Source organism: Carassius auratus, unplaced genomic scaffold, assembly GCF_003368295.1.
Source record: "Carassius auratus strain Wakin unplaced genomic scaffold, ASM336829v1 scaf_tig00001753, whole genome shotgun sequence".
Lineage (NCBI taxonomy): Eukaryota > Metazoa > Chordata > Actinopteri > Cypriniformes > Cyprinidae > Carassius > Carassius auratus.
In genome coordinates this window covers 666,224-684,013 of record NW_020523394.1, presented here as the reverse complement: position 1 = coordinate 684,013, position 17,790 = coordinate 666,224, and the positions used below count along the sequence as shown (strand labels likewise).

At 40.1% G+C, this 17,790-nt stretch overlaps 1 protein-coding gene across 1 annotated transcript; it reads right to left on the bottom strand.

Moving 5' to 3' along the window:
* Nucleotides 1-595: 595 nt before the first annotated feature.
* On the bottom strand, nt 596-13,914 carry LOC113069574 (spondin-2-like). Its single transcript, XM_026242729.1, has 6 exons — nt 13,515-13,914; nt 9,482-9,710; nt 6,805-7,025; nt 3,470-3,661; nt 2,454-2,628; nt 596-1,229 (listed from the first exon to the last, which is right to left on the bottom strand). The coding sequence occupies exons 2-6, from the start codon at nt 9,708-9,710 to the stop codon at nt 1,042-1,044; spliced, it is 1,005 nt and encodes a 334-aa protein (XP_026098514.1). The 5' UTR covers nt 13,515-13,914; the 3' UTR covers nt 596-1,041.
* Between the last annotated feature and the right edge of the window lie 3,876 nt (nt 13,915-17,790).

The window sequence follows — 17,790 nt, the reverse complement described above, 5'->3', positions numbered from 1 at the left end:
AAAGCAAGAACAGAAATGAATACTTTTTTACAGCAAGGATGTATTACATTAACAAAAAAAGAGTTGAAATAGAGATATTCATGATGTCACAATGTATTTCTGTTTAAAAATAAATGCTGTTCTTTTAAATGTTCTGTTATTCAGATAATCAAAAATATGAAGCAGCACAACTGGGTTCAACACTGGTAAAAAAAAAAAAAAAACTATATATATATATATATATATATACATATATTTATTGAGCATCAAATCAGTATATTAAAATGATTTCTGAAGGATCGTGTGACACTGAAGCCTGGAGTTATGATGCTGAAAATCACAGGAATAAATTACATTTTAACACACATTCAAATAGAACACATTAAATTGTAATAATATTTCACAATATTACAGCTTTTACTGAGTTTTTGAGCAAACCGCTGAGCATTAAAGACTTCTTCCATCTTCATGATTACAAACTCTTGACTGGCAACATCTAAACAGTCCCTTATTTGATCAGTGACATTGTACAGTTAGTTTTTTGTGATTCCTCACAAGATGATATTGTAAACTTTATGCATACTGCATTCAGAACATAACGAGGCCTGTATGAGACAGGAGCTGGGGTGTCTTCAAGTGTCACTGTACCACTAACAGACTACTCGGCTTCTAAAAACCACTACAAATCACTCAAAACCCAACTCAGCTGCTTCAAAAAGGTTGCTCTTGTTGTGAGATCATAGGGAAGGCTTATGTAATTTCATGTAGTTGTGATAAAAACAGTGGTCGGGTAACAGCAAGTCATCTATATTGGCGAAACAGTGTGCGATTACGCAAAGATACACTGAGATTACTGCGAGTACAGCACTCATAATCAAAGTCTCTATTAACAGAATACGAGCCGCTCTTTTCCAGTGAGGAGAGGAGCCAGCGCAGCTCATGGGACGTCCAGCCGGGCGGCTCTCCCACATTCTGCGGCAGTGACTCAGCGTTGGCATGGGGTTAAACTGGGCTCTCCGTTTGGACAGCGTCAGAGTGTCTGTGCCAGCGGCGTGACCGGCATCACTGATACGCCAGGCAGTTGTGCGGCGTGCACTCCTCCTGCTCCTCCAGCTCGGGGCACGGCGTGCCACTGTTGGCCGGTTTGAGCAGGATGTACCGGGTGCGATGGCGCAGGCCTCCCCGAGAGCACGGCCCCAGACACAGGCCCCAGGACGACCACATGGACACCTCGCAGTCCAGCGGCGTTTCTGCAAGACATGCGGGAGTCGTGAGGATCAGTGGCCAGAAAAGCTGTCTGGAAGCAATCCGTCAAGAGATTATGTTTATGTGCATGTTTATGCACGGTCAGTTAAAGAAAAACAGACCACTGGTGTACTTGGGCTGTGGGGCCGACCGGCTCAGATTTCCCGGATAATTGAACAAATGTGTATTTTACAATAGGCTTCTGGGTTTAACTGATGATCGTGAAATATTTGTTAAACCATTTTCTTAAAATATATAATATTTGATCAATGCAAACTGCAATAACAAGAAAACAACATTTGGTTGGCAAACAAAGCCTGCTACTGAAATCATGAGTGAAAATGGTGAGATTGTCAACTATGTTATACCTGTCAATCCGTACATAACACGGGTGACAAACTCAACACCAGAGAAAAGTTACACTTGTACCAATAGGTGTTTTATTGAGCTAGCATATTGTTGCAATGAATCTATATTTAATGGACTTTAAATTGTATAATGACTCCTACGCATTCAGTCTGAAAGTCCAAATTGTTTAGCAATGTGTCATGGAAACTGTAGTAACAAATGCAAAGAAACGTTAGTTGGTGGAACAACACGTGCTTACATTTATGTGGGAGCAAATAAAAAGTGTTTACCACATGTGCTGTGCATTAGAGTTCATCAAGTTTCAACCGTTTACTTTCCCCCAAAGTGCAACACGTAAAACCGTGCACAGCGCTGCGGTAAACCAAAACATCTAGAAGAAGCACGGAGCACTTCTGTTCTGACCAGTCACAAAACCAGTCATAAGGGTGACATTTTTTTAAATTCTGAAATAAATATGCTTTCCATTGATGTATGCTTTGTTAGGATCGGACAATATTTGGCAGAGGTACAACGATTTGAAAATCTGGAATCTGAGGGTGCAAAAAAATATCTAAATACTGAGAAAATCACCCGAAAAAGTTTTTCAAATGAAGTCCTTTGCAACACATATTACTAATGCTAATATATTTTTGATATGTTTACAGTAGGAGATTTACAAAATATCTTCATGGAACATAATCTTTACTTAAAGCTGCAGTAGGGAACTTTTGACGCTCTAGCGGTTAATAAACAGAACTGCTTGCGTCTTGCGGAAGAACATCGTAGCCGGAGCTACTTCTCTCTGTTTATGTCTATGAAAAATCACAAAGGTACTGGGTTACTCCGGCGCGGTACCCTGGTAAAATGTGTTGCAGATCTACCTGAGAATCTGTTGGGCTTGGTTGTGTCCGGCTGGATGTGATTGGACAGTCGGTTCTGTTGACGGACGGGTGTGCGGCCCTGTCGCTTCACCCAAATGGTGGCCAGAGGCGGGAGTTCGGTTAGCCGAGGGTAATAGAAGGAATTTGCCGGGTGGTTTGGCTTTTGAGAAGTGATCTGGATGAGAATAAAACAGATATTGATGCAGTAGAGTTGTGATTTGCAGCCAATATATATATATATATATATATATATATATATATATATATATATATATATATATATATATATATATATATATATATATATATATATATATATTAGACTCGTTTCGAAATGTAAATTCTAAATAAAATATATAACATTTAAAATGTAAACCAGTTCCCAAATCAACTTAGAATCAGGGCTCCCAAGGTCATGGAAAACCTGGAAATGTCTGGGAAATTATAAAAAATATAATTTCTAGGCAAAAGCCATGGAAATGTATAAAATGCATAGTGTTTCAACCAAAAATGCTAATTAATTTTGCTAGTTAGTTTTTTAATTGCAGAATGTCCAACCTGCATTTCTCCATACAATTAAAGTGTCTGAGCTTATTTTGAGCTTGACAGCATCCATTATATGGAAGAGAGCAGTGTGAACATTCTTTAAAACTTCTTCTTTTTTGTTCCATATTGATTTGAAACAACATTCATTCAACATTCAACATTCATTTTTGGGTGAACTATCCTTTTAAAGGTCATGGAAATTATGTAAGACGAATTCTCCACGCCAGATTTGTTTGTCTTATTACAGACATTGGTACTTGATGAAATGGAAAATCTTACCTACAATCTCTATTAAAAACCTTATCCAGTCACCATGAACAAAAGGAAAAGCCATGGAAATTCATTGATTAAGAAAAAATGTCAGAGCAGTCTACAATTAAATTGCTGAATAAAAGCATGACTTATTTCTTTAAAAAGATAAAACTTTTAAACGCTAGTGTGTTTCTAGAATCATGGGAAGCGTATCTCACCATCGTGATATTTTCTGGGGGTGTTGTTGGAAAGTTTGGCGAGGAGAAGGTGAAGCCGCTGTCTGTGCCAGCATCAAATGGGTGCAAGTCAAAGGTCACTTCCTGTTTCCACTGGCCACCCTCACACAGGTTCAGACTGTCCACCCCCACGAACCAGTCTGGACTGGGGATCACTTTCACTATCAGAGACAGCTGTGAGAGAAAACACAACACGATCGGTCACTCTCGTGCTGAAAACATACACACAGACATTATCACTGCCGCGCCAACGCCAATCTACTTCTTTTCCCAGCATGCTCTCCTAACATAATTGGCTTCATAAGTCACATCTGAAACTTTTCTTTGTAGCCATTTCCAGTATTTTCCACTCCTTCCTGTGTATGTTAGGTCAAACCATCTGTTTTTTTTTCTCTCTCTCTCTCTTTAAATAATGATGAACGTTTATGAACGACTATGAGCTCATTCAGGAAGAGCCCACGGGTCACAGCAGAGCGAGGGAACAGCCACACGACGCGCTCGCAGAGAGACACAAGCCATGGAGTGACCTCAGCTGTTTTAGGACAAGCACAAGCCTGACGTTCAGCCAGATGAACAATAAATCCTAACGGATCCAAGGTATAAGGTTTATCAGTGAAACCTCCCTACGAAAAAAAAAAAGAAAAATCACAAAGCAGAAATTTTATGAAGTAAAAGTAGTTGCTTACTAGGAAAAGTCAAATGAGAACTTTAGGGCTTTTCACCCTGGTTGGATGGATGGATGAAATCCTGCTTATCTTTCTTCGTGTTACACGCTGCTCTAAACCTGTTTCTAAATTGCAAGTGTGAAACGTACCTTTACCAGGGTTTAAAAGCAATGATAAACCTGGGTTAAATGCAGTGTCAAAAGCCCTTTCAAATCTCTTTAATACCTTAGTGTGAATAACAATTTCATTCATTTTCCACAGTTATGAACATTTTGTACAATGGAAAGTTTCAATGGATGTTAAAGGTCCTTCCCGGTCCCATCAATGCCAATAAAGAACCTTTATTGTTAGGAGTGCATTTTTTGTGTGAATTTCTCACAACAGGGCATTCTTAAAACAACAATTAAAAGCAGAACAGATACATTTAAAGCCTGTTTTTTTTTGTAGCCACAGTTTTGGTACCTTGTGACAACATCCAGTCTACAGCTGACTTTTCTCCAGACTGGATTTACTCTAGTCTCTCCATCGTCTCTTCTCATTCCGTGGCTTTTCCGGGAATACCTCCTGCTATATCAGTTTCTCTGGGGTGAGAGGCGAGCGGTGCCTCATCACTCTGCTCTCTGTTCCGGCCCTGCGCTAATAGAGCTCAATCTCTCCTCGGGGCACAAAGTCACACTAACACATAACTGCCAAACCAATGCCCTGGTCTGCCAGAATAAGTGTGTCAGGAAAAATAACACACAACTCGTCTGTTCCTCCATCTGTCTGCATGCACAGCTGGAACGTGCTGTGGTTTGATGCATGCCTCACTCTTTGCAGAACTCCGCAGCGCTGCTCTGGATCTTATTAAATGCAAGAGAACCTCGAGTAATATTGGGCGGCTTTTTGCTGTTTCTGATTCACGTATTTTCCTGTTGATTTGAGGGTGCTGGCCTTGCATTTGCGGGAATCTGAAATTTGACACCGTGTCTCTTTTTTTGGAGTTCTTAATTAAACACATTGCAATGTCAGCTGCAGCCCCACAGTATATTTAGATAGTTTCTTGGAAAATGGCACAGAAAGATGATAAATGCTGCTTTCACAGGCAGTGGTGAGACGGTATCAAGGGCACGTCTCAATCCAGCGTTTGTGTAACATCTTGAATACTGAGATGCTTATATGACAGCCAACAATCTTGTGGTAAAGATCTTATTTAGTAAATAGACTGAAATAGAGCTTTCTGAAGAACACATGAGCGGTGCTAAACTCCTCAAAGTGTTGCTAATTTGGTTTCTGAGGTTTTCTGAGGGGTTAACTAAACTCATATTTTTACATTAGATGTTTCAGTTATCTCAACAAATTTTAAGCTGGTATAACTGATAGCAGCAGCATTTTTTTTTTACAGCACCTCTACAATGTACGTTTATGGGACTTTTAAGTCTGATTGCTTAGAAAAGTAATATTTCATCTCTCCTCATCAAGTAATAAGTGAAATAATAAGTGAACAGACACTCAGATCATACACACACACACACAGACAAATTAGACCTCACAGTCTCATCCCAAAGCCAAATTCATACTCTCAGTCATACCTCACTGCCCTGAGGATCTAAAAACAGCAGCGCCACAGCAGACGTCCCATCATGCCGTGGGTCAGTACCAGCAGGAGTGAATGCCAGGCGCATCTGAGGATAGTTGCTGATTTTTAATAAGTTTCCTTTGTATTCCAGACTTTGGTAATAATGTAGGTCACCAGCAGCACCAGCGCTGCCTTTAGACCCTGTGACCTTCTGTCTGATGGCTAACAGGAAAATAAATATTCCAGAAACTGAGAAGAAAAGGTCCCAGGCTCTCCATATCTGCAGATCTGCTGGGTGCAGGAACCGCAGCGCAGGAGCCGGAAGGAAGGAGCGAGGGCTGTGGTCTGGAGGTCCTGGGACTCTGGATGTGGTTTTGGAGACCTGCGCTCTGGTGAAGTCTGTCTTTGTGCAATATGTAAGTATATAGTATCATAAAAATAAGCTGAAGAGAAATTTCACCCTATCTATTTTCTAAATGCATGTGATTGTGAATAAGTCATCTGTGCACATGTGTTTCGTTTTTGGATTTGGCCTCATATAATGCAACTCTCCACAAACTATTTTGCAGATTATTAATAGTTAGTACTATTTGACTATTTGGTGTGTATAAGCGCTATCTGTAGATTTCAATTTCTGTACAGTCAAATCTCTAATTGTCATACCATTCGAATGTCATCAAAATAAATTCTTTTAACCTTTAAAAATCAATTGAACATTCCTTTGATTTTAGTTCTCTTTGAAATGCAAATCTTCTGTAAATACGCCAATCCAAGGATCAGATGCACATTTAAAACTGGAATATAATCTAATTTCAGTCACGTGTTCATGTGTTTTTTATGACCACCATGCACCGTTTGACTTAATGACACAAAGACACAGGACCCGAGCCACTCAATCGGGCTAAAGTAAGGAGGTAGTTTAGAACGCCTATTGGTTAATAACTGATTTTGGAACATTTTTATCCAACAAAATGTTACGGAATGCAACTTTAATCCAAAAGCCAGTTTGTCGAGGGAACCAGGGTGATACTAAAAATACTTTATTTAAGAACAAAACAATGATCCATTTTGTGTAGTGACTACGTCCATCTTACCAGTGGGGTCCTGGGCGTCAGGAGCAGCTCTGTGGAGCTGTGGCCGATACCAGAGTGGATCCCGGCTGTACGGTACATGGACCCCACCACTCGCCTCTTCCTCGCCTCCTTGGCATCTTTCACCAGGTCCACCGTGAGTCCCTGCTCAGCAAAGCTCTTCATGCCATCGCTCGCAGGCGCCCCCTCCTGCCACAGCCGGTACTGCTCGTTATGGGTCACAGCTGCACAGAAGTAACAGCAGCCAATGAGTGAAGGGTTAACGCAGAGGAAACCTATTTAAACGGCTCGTGCTTTCAGGCCTCGTGATTCCTCGGGGCACGTTCTTCAGTGGCCTGTTGAACATTACTACCACCCCATGAAATTTTATTGTCCATCAGATTTCACAAAACACAAATACAGCTCTGCAACCTTCTGTGTGCTCAACACACCGCGAGCTGTTGTATAAAGCCATGAAGAAGCCCCCAATGCCAAGGAAATAAACACCTATAAACGAAACCTGAAGTGAGAAAACACAGACCGAGTGTTCACCTAAAGTTCAGGGGCGACCGAGACTGTTATGTAACGTATTAAAGTAGATTTTTATGTCCTCAAAGCAACATCAGTGCTTGCAAGGCGGCAAAAGAACAGTGTTTTGGGCATATTTATGTATTAGGTTTCCGTTCTGTGTTGATAAATTGGCAGATCAGAGCCGCTTTGCCTTTGTCATGACGTTCAGTGCATTATATTTTCAGGTAATTGCAATTAAAATGGTTAAATGTGTGGTTAAATATGTGCAAAGAAAAAGATAAATCACAGTTCAGTATGCAAGCAGACTTCAAGAATACCAATCAAAAACTGCTAAATTTACATTGTGGTCTTCACTCATTGTCACATGCCATTTTAAACGCTAAACATCCATGTCAATCAATCAGAGCTTTTCAAATGTTATTTCTTAAGTAACAAGTTGGTGTTACACAGTTTTTCAGGTTGCTTTTGATTTCCATGCATTTCCGCAAAAACTATAATCTCGGTCTATAACTGACTACATATTCAAGCGCATTATAATTGCAGTCAGATTTATTGTTGCCCAGCAAAATTTCATGGGTGAAATCCAGTCATTTCGATAGAAATCTCTGCAAGTGTGTGACAGCATTCCCCATTTAGATTTTGTAACAGGTAAAAATTTTTACTGACCAAGAAAAAGTTGCTTGGTTTGAAAGTGAACCTTTTTTGACAACATTTGCCAATAATACCTTAAGACTAAACTATTTTTCCGAAAGTATTTCCTATTCTTTAATCTGTTGAACAGCTCTCAAAAACCAGAATGACGTGTGTAAGCAAACTAGAACTACATTTTCTGATTTTATTATTTTCTTGCCCGTGTAAACCTCGCCACATTGATATGAGAGCTTGTAAGTAGCTGTTATCAGATGGTTTGACTGGTTAATAGATGTTTCTGGTCCAAGTTTAAAGACCCCAACACCAAGTCTCAACATAAATACAAGCAGCAGCAATACTGCTTACCACAGTTTATTTGACAAATTGCTTTTGCTAATGTTTAATGAATTGATTTTGTTCCCTTTTTTAAGTTGCGTGTTTGAGGGGATAGAAAAAAATTAATGCGACACTCAGTTCAGGTGGAACAAAATAAAATCCAAGATAGAGATGCTGCAAAGGTGTGCAATGCAAGCTTAAAAAACACATCCGTCTAGTGCTTCTAAATAGAAAAACCATAGAAACCTGTTCTGTATTAACTTCACCTAATGAAAAACCACATAACTACAAACCGTTTTGGTCTGGCAGACCCGGAGCTGGAAGAGAGAGTGCAGGAGAATGAGAGAAAAAGATACGAGTGAGAATGACAGCAAGTTTGGCACGTCTTGTCTCTCCGTGCTACACTTCTGGCCCAAAACGTGGACAGACAAATTAAAGAGACCTGACCTCAATCATCTAAACCACAAACCGCAACAGTCTCTTTTATCTCTCTATCTCTGTCTTTTCCCTAATAGTCTCATCCTTCATATGCGGAGTTCATGTACGGCGCAACCTTTTCATTACATACAAAAATGTACGGTTTCTGAACATAATTGCGATGCAACAGTGATAAATGGATAGAGAGAGGGTCAGAAAGCCGTCCAGGAGGCAGGAGAAACCACACAGATATCATCTTAGCGCTCCCAAGCTGCTTTCAAGAGCTCTGCGTTGTGAATGTTTTGGCGCGTCTGCTGCTGGTCTTGGCTCGTGCACGGTGGCCTGCGACGGCTGGTATACCGCTGACACCCAGAAAGCGCGTCGTCAGAAGACGCGAGCACCCAGGCGTTGGAGTCCGAATGCATTGTGTATTTATGGAAGGACTATTTAATAACAGGGTGACCTTGCAAGCCAAACCATGTCAACTGGCAAAGGTTATTACTCCTCAACCTCACTCTCGTTCTGCTTTCCTCATTAGACTGGCCTGCCCCCGTGGTGTGGCAGGTAACGCGTGTATGTTTGGAGGGTCATCAGGGCAAATCTCAGGGTTAACAGGCCAGCTGTGAGCACTTGGCGTCCTGACACATGGTGAGGAAGTTTGAAAGCCCTCGTCTCTAACACACGTGGAGCCATCGCCAGCGGTCAAGCTCAGGGAACGAGACGTTCAGCTTCTAGCAAACTACGTTTGGCTTGTAAACCCGACACCTCGTATCACTAGGAGTCTTACCCATGAGTTTGGACCACTGCGCTGGTGGTCGGAATAAGGGATACTGTTTGGGGAAGGTCTGTGGACTCCAGTGGCCTGTGAACACCAGGATGTAAGAGGCGGGTCCTCGAGCGCTGCACTCTATCCCATTGGTCAGGTTCACCGGGGCGGCACCGGACAGTGCAAACCTGAGCAGCACGACCAGCAGCTGCTGCAGCCAACCAGGGACGAAGACCTCTGATGACGTCATCTGTGTCAGGGGGAAAAAAGAGCGGGAAAAGCCATCAGCCAAGTACAGTACACTTGAGGGAAAGTACACCATTTTTAGTGTTAATTTTAGTGAAATGGCTTTGTAGAAATTAAACATCCTAGAGTAACTCTGATCTACTCATGCAGCAAATATGTATTGCAAGAGGAAATTTGCATAACTTTGGTTCCTGACACCTTAATCCTCCGTCAAGAGCATCTGAGGTTTGCAGCTTGCTCCACTCACCAGCTGATATTACAAAGAAACCCTCATACAATATTTGGGAATGAAAATGGCTCTTGTTAATTGCTGTTAATTTACTCACCCTCATGCCATGCATGATGAAGGTGGCTTTTTTCTTCAGGAGGACACTGAAGATGATTTATAGCTGAACCCAACTTTGGTGATTCATACAATGCAAGCCAATGCTATCATCACTCTGAGAGTTAAAACAAAAGGCAGATACAAAACCACTAAATGAATCCCATGGCTCCTGACGATATATTGAGGTCTTATGAAGCGAAACAATCGCGCGCATTATTTACAATATTATTACCTGTAATCTGCAGCCATTGACTTGCATTTTATGCCTCATCAAGGCTGAAAAATAAAAATCTTCTTTAAGTGTTACTGAAGAAAGTCAGTCAGCTACATCTTGAATGGCCTGAGGCGGAGTTAATCAACAGCACATTTTCATTTTTGGGTCAATTATTGCTTTCAAGGGATTGGTCATCCAAAAATGAAAAGTCTATCAATCATTTACTCAAGTCGTGTAATTTGAAACCTATGAATTGTATGCTTCTGCTGAAAAAAAAAATTTATTGTGTTGCAAAGCTGCTGTGTTGTATAGAATGAAAATAGTATTGCATGCTTTGTACAAACAGCAGTCTGCAAAGAAAGGAACTTTAGATGCTTTAAATAAAGCATAATGAATAGCTGCTGAAGGCATGTGTGATGAACTCAACATCACCACGGCATTGATTTACCCTGAACCCCACAGTCACATCCCAGCTGACCGCTTTATCACAACAACCCTAGACATGCCGTTTATTCCCGACTGAATTAAAATAACACAACAGCGAGGGTTATTTTCATCCCACTTGGCCTGTGATTGAGTGTTGAGTGTATTATGCAAGACCCCCGCAGAAGGTTTAGAGCATGACCGCATGAGTTTCTGGCATCTGCGCCGTCTGCCACGGTCTCTTAATAAAGAGACGAAGAGACAAAGGGCAGAAGTTCATCACCGCAGTCTCAGACTATTACTGTGACCCCGTGCCCATAGTTTATAACGAGCCACGATCATATGACAGACCAGCAGATCACATACACAGGCTCGCTGCATCCCCACTTCTGCTATTTTTATGCTCACTTGTTAAAGTTTGGAGTCATTAATGTAGGTTTAGGTTGGACTGGTAGTTCATATATATATATATATATATATATATATATTTGAGAGGGTGACTCTGATGTTATTGAGGAAAAGCAGCGGACTGGGTTATAATAATGCTCATGATGAACAGATATATGAGGATGCATGAAGAAAGAGGTCTTGAGTCACCAGAAATGACCTCATGTCTAATGGAGTGAGAAAGCAGCTAAACGCTCCTTGTTTGAAAGCTGGCTGGACCACAGGTTCAATGGGACATGGATCAAATCTTACGAGCGAGGACTGAACATGCACTCCTTTTGTGGTTTCCTTTCCTTTTCTTCAGTCAGAGTCTCTTTCTCCTATATTTGACAGATCAGGTTTCCGCATCTTTTGGAAACTCTTAAGTGTCGCAGCACTTTCACACATACAGCCATTTCCATCTGCATTTTTCCCTTTAGAGGTGAACGGTGTGCGACTAGATATGGGTCTTGGCATTTTGACAGAATAACATTGCTGGAAAAGTTCCATATTGATGCTACTGGCGAACAAAACCCAAAGCATTAATGGTTTGAGTTTTCATGAGGTTGAGGAGCTCATAGGATGAGTATTTGTGCAGATGCATTGTGTCTTTATAATGGTTTCAGGTGGTTTTGTAAACTTATTTTCAAGAAAATTTAAAGCAGGACATTTTTTTTTTTTTTTTGATCATGGAGTGCATGAAAATATATCCAAAATCTTTAATATATCAAAAATAAAATCGAATGTTTCGATTTATGTTTTGGAAATCGGTGTATTTAATTAGATAATGCCTCAATTGCATATTTAAACATAACATTTTAGCAAACTTGTAACACAAAACGATTTTGTAGATGTACTGTGATTAATCCGCTGGAGAAATATGGTGATTTTTAACCACATTCACTGTCTTGCCTTACAAATGTCATGTGGTGTAACCATCATGTAATAAGCAATATTAATAAAAGTAATAAGCAATTACACATTTTAATCCTTATTTTCAAATAATATTTAAAAAATAATAACTTTTACACTGAAAAGGGTTTATTTTTAATAAATTATTTATTTATAAATATGATTAAGTCTTTAGGGGAGTTGCACCACATCACATTTACAGCCTGAACTAATCTTTCCTTCTCATAAAAAAAAGGTTAAATAATCAGATATTTTAAGAGACTTATTAAGCTCGGCAGGGGTCGTCTCCATGACATCATTCCCTGTTTTATCGTTTGTTCTTTAATGCATGTTGGTCGCACCACATGAAAACCATTATCTACATTTTGGAAAGAAGTGTCAAATTCTGGGTAGATGAATGAAGGAGTTGATCAACAGATCCCGAAACAGTCTGAGATTCTAGATCTGTGGCGTAGCGGTTTAAAAGCCATTTCCTCTAAATGACATCACAGCGTTTTAACAGCACTGATGGTGCTGATGTGTAAATGGGACGCAAAAAAAAAAAAAAAAAAGGTATTGAAAGCTGTTAGAGGTGTGAACAGCAGAAAAGGTATTCTGGACGTTTTACTACAACTTATGAGGTTTTGTGCTTGGAAGTGACTGTAACATACAAGAATCAGGCACATGTGCTTCAATTGCTTAATAATATGTGTCCTCAATACAAACAGATCTGTTTGCTCGTGGGAGACAAGGGTTAAGCATTGAAGAAACAATGCTTTGTCTATCCACTGGAGTCATCATTCCCAAACACCATCGGCTGACTATTAAACCTTTTCATAAATATTTTGATCTCCCATCTGCGCTGACATTTTGCATGCGCACAAATGCAAAGTCCCACGTTTTCCACATTATCTCGGTTTCGGACTGTGGCACTAAATCAAACCTTATACAGTTAGCAAAGTTCTGGCACACTGTGGGATGCATTTCTGCTGCCCGGCACTTGTCAGTGTTTGCAGATGCTGCTGGACACTGACCTAAAGCAAACCTCGCTCTGTTTGCCGTCTCCAGCACAGATTCTCAAACATCCAACAGACACAGCAAATCATGAGCGAGACACAATAAAACCAGGGGGGACGGTAAAGTGCCAAAGAAAAGAGCTTGCAGCTTTTTTGCCACCTAAGCTTATATTTACAGGGAGAGCAATGATGAAGATTCTGCTGCAGAAAGAGGGCAGAAATCTTCCATTTCATTTGCATGCAAACACAAAATGAATGACAAGAGGGGGAAAATAGTTAAATAACTGTTAAGAGTACCACATGTTAAAATACTAAGATAAAAAGAGACGTCAAACCTGCAGAAGAGGAGAGTGGGAAGGTTGCAGTATATAGAGGCACAGCAGGAAAGTGAAGAAGCAGAAAAGAAACCCTTGCCTTAACCTTTGCCACAGCAGCCGGCATTGTCACAGGACACACACACACAGACAGACAGACTCACAGTGGATCATATGCTAGTGAAGAGCTCACTCTTACCTGGCTGGGATGGTAGACAGCAGGACAGGGTTTGTGAAGATGTGCACTACAGATCAAGACACCTCACTTTCATGCTCTCTTTCCCCTCCTCTCTTTTTGCTTTCCTCTCTCTCTCCTCCCATTCTTCACCCCCACCTCTCCATGTATGGGCATGCACACACACACACACACACATACACACACGGTCCTCTGCTTTGATCTCTTTCTTTTCTTCTCCTGTGAGATCACAGACTGTGTAAATGGAAGTTGATGTGTTCACATATGAACTTGATCCGGTAACCTCTCATCTAATAGTCTATAGCTGTGGATTTCTGTTTGTCCCAGCTTAACTTTGTAATACAAGAATGCCATTTGTTTGTCGCTTCTCCTGGAAAGTGTAAACATTTATCTGTGGCTCTGTTTGTTTTCTGAAGCTAGCCTGACACAGCAACAGCTCAGCCAATGGTGTGAGTTTGGGGCGGGGCTCTCTGTTTGTTCTACCAATGGTAAAGGAGGGGGAGGGTCGGGGAAACCTGTTTAACAACAGTCATCGGCTGCATGCAAGTATGCACACTTCTCTACTAGTAGTTGAAAAATGGTGTGAAAAAAAACATAAAAATTCACAGTATTTATTAAATAGGAGACAATTATATGGATGACCTAATACTTACAGTGAGATTCTGAATACTTAACAATTCACATATTAAATAAATAATCCATATACCGATTGTGTCTGAAAGCCAAAAAAAATGCCTCCTCTGTAGGCAGAATATGGGGAAGGCAACAAGAAGTCTGAATACAGTAATCATCATGTCACATGCGGTCTACTGAGATACCTTCATCCAAGCTTGCTCTATTTTTGTTGTAGATCATTAAACTTTTATGCTGCCTCAGAAGTCTGTTCGAAATCAGTTTCAGGATTTACCTTCACGAAAAAGCTGCCTGCAAGTCATTGACAATGAAAAACCGTTTTCAAACAGGTTTCCCTAACACTTCCTTAATTTGTCATTGGTCAGATGAACAGAGAGCTCCGCCCTAAACTCACACCATTGGTTAAGCAATTATAGCCATGTCAGTCTGCTCATATAAACTGATGTTACAGCAATGGAGTGTGGAAATCAGCCTAAAGATTACTTCTTGTTGAGTCTGTATTTTAAACAGAAATGGTAAAATGGCATGGAGTGGTACCCTGGATTTATAATTTGGCAGTACAACCGTTGGACAGAAGTATACTGTATATAAAACCTTCCACTACTTCAGTTTATAGGTCAGTCCATCCAGCACCATGCAAAACTTACCAGCACAATGCCAGAGCTTAGCTTTGGATTCGCTAAGGTGATCGGATTTGAAACTGAAAGGATTTGAATCCCTTCAGTTTCAGTGAACATCCAGTCGCTTATAGAAAACAGCCCTAATTCCCTCTGTGAGCCTCATAATTCACTCCATATATCATATCAGTAGCACATACACATATCAGAGACATGACATTCAACACTTGTTATTATAAGGGTTGATACTTGAGCAATAACAATAGGGTTAATTGCTTTAGCAATACTGCGCTGGTCTACAGCAGCTCGCACACTTGCACAAGAGGCTTTAGCACAGGAAGAATGGCTTTCCTGATAACACACTCATAGAAGGGAATGACATCTGGGAATTATCTGGTTAGAAAGCAGTCAGTCCCTGTGAGAGCTCACGTCAGTCCAGCATAAGACATTTGTCACTGATTTTCCCGTCACACTAACAGCAACACAGCTGAAAGCCAAGAGGTTTTACCAGTCCCCATAAATCAAGGTTGGCATTTGCAGGAAAAGTCCAATGTAAACGCATCTATTCATCAAATTTGGTAATGTGTATTGCGTCCGGTGAAGGCAGTCATCACTTCATCAGAGGCCAGACTCAACGGTGAATGGTTAAACGGTTGTTTAAAATTGACATTGCCGTGGAAGGGATTGGACCCCAGAAAGTGATTGGTTTCAGTCTCAGTGAGTGTTATGTACGCTCTTGAGCACACTGACCCTAACGTGAACCTCTCTTGGTCAAAAGCCTTTAATAAATCTTCCAGTGGACAGGCTGATGAAAAAGAGCTGATGAGACCAGGAATGTACTAGAAACTTTGTTTAGCGTTTCCACAAGTGTTGCAAGTGCTTCCAAAAAACTTGGAGATCTATTTGCCAATATTTCACTAGTATACCAAATTTGCTAGGGTTTCTCTGTAGGTATTTATTTGTCTTGTCTGTTCATTTTGAATAATTGGGGTTATGAAATTCAAACGTTTTTTTTTTAATCAATTTTGGGTAAAGAGTGACGTCAGCGAAATGAGCTCATGCTCAGTCGTCTAAACACAATAAAACAAATTTAGGATCAAAAAGGCCGTTTCTGGTTCAGTATATCAAGCGCGGCTGTCTACTGCTTCAGCAGCTCACTTTTTCCCTGCCAACTTGACGTCATTTTGTGGGATTGCGTGGAGATACCATGTCAAATAAAGTGGCAATGACTCGGAGACGATCATCTGTAGAGAAAACATTTACATGGGGACCGAGTGGAGTATAAACAGTCATTCTCTGCTGAACGCCTCCCATAAACAGTGGAGTCTAGTTTTACGTCTTGTCTGAGGGAAACCGTTTTAGACATAATATATGGTCACCTTCTCGTCCCAGCGCAGATGTACGGTACAGCATCTGGGTCACTGGTGCTCAAACACACACCTAATGCACTACACAACATGAGTTTTCAATTAAATTCAACTGAAATTACAGTTAATGTGGAAAAAATGGGTAAGAAATTAAGTTGTTGTTTTTTTACCCCACATAACCCAAATGTAATTGTGGTGAATGTGGAACAAGCTAATCTGCTTGTCAAATGAAAAACTGATTTACACACCATTTTACTCAACAGAGGAAGCCATTATTATATTTTTTTTTTTTTGTAAAAGCTACACCGTTTTTCCAAAATAGCTCATTTAGACAGGAGCTTCCTTCATTTACGAGACATAAAGAATGTTTACTGCCAAACCTTTATGGTAAACATACACTCGGCTTTCAACAAACAAACCGAAACGGCACGAACAACAGGCGCCACACTATTTAACATACTACATAAACCATTTATGCACTGAGCTAAACGGATTACAACAGGACTTAATATGTGGCAGAGAGTGTTTCTCAGACATTTGGTAACAATTTGGGCTTGAGCAGAGGTAGGGGGTGTATGCCCTGAACACCTCATTAACCTGATTGGCAACACATCAGCAGCTGGGGACATTAGCTGATAAACAAGCACCAGGACACATTCTGAGGGAGAACCCTGCTAAAAATACACCGCTAAATACTTTCCTCTCTCTAATCACCTCAAACTGTGCTTTTCTTTTCCCTACAGCCAAAGATGTTGTATGAACTCAAAACCGCTAACACCTGAAGTCTGGAAAACTTGTGTTATGAGTGAACATTTCAAATAAACCTGGCAACAGAAACTCAAGCTGACATTTCTTTCTTCATTAATGTTTCTGGTTTTATTACGAGTGATTCTTCTATCAAGCATAAATGTGAACCTGGAGCACAAAACCAGTCTTAAAAAAAACATTGCATGGGTCAAAATTATTGATTTTGCATTTATGCCAAAAATCATTAGGATATTAAGTAAAGATCATGTTCCATGAACATATTTTGAAAACTTCCTACCGTGAATATATTGAAATGTAATTTTTGATCAGTAATATGCATTGCTAATTATTCATTTGGACCGTTTCAAAGGCGATTTTCTCAGTTTTTAGATTTTTTGCACCCTCAGATTCCAGATATTCAAATAGTTGTATCTCAGGTAAATATTGTTTGATCCTAATAAACCGTACATCAATGGAAGGCATATTTATTCAGCTATCATATGACACATACACATCTCCATTAAAAAAAAAAAGACTGGTTTTGTGGTCCAGGGTCACAGATATCTATCAATACATTGATAAATTTGTCTTTAAAAAATTAAGTTCTTTTGACTCAAAATTGATTCAAAAGTTTGGGGTCAATAAGATTTGTTCATTTTTTTTTTTAAAGTCTTATCCACTTATCCAGTCTTCAGTGTCACGTTATCCTTCAGAAATCATTCTAATATGCTGATTTGCTGCTCAAGAAACATTTCATATCAAATTTGAAAATGGGAAACAGATTTTCTAGAACGGTTTATTTAATAGTGTTCAAAAGAAGAGAATTAAAAAAAAAAAAGACTGACCCCAAACTTTTGAATAGTATGCCACATTACAGAAGCTGCAAATAAACTAAAATAAAAAGACATGTCAGAA

What these genes read in the sequence shown, in the direction of transcription:
- LOC113069574 (XM_026242729.1), bottom strand. Translation starts at nt 9,710, where the DNA reads ATGACGTCATCAGAGGTCTTCGTCCCTGGTTGGCTGCAGCAGCTGCTG. An exon ending in GCAGTGGTCCAAACTCATGG is followed by an intron (nt 7,026 to 9,481) that starts GTAAGACTCCTA and finishes ACTTCTGTGCAG; the next exon opens with CTGTGACCCATAACGAGCAG. An exon ending in TGACGCCCAGGACCCCACTG is followed by an intron (nt 3,662 to 6,804) that starts GTAAGATGGACG and finishes TTTCTCTCACAG; the next exon opens with CTGTCTCTGATAGTGAAAGT.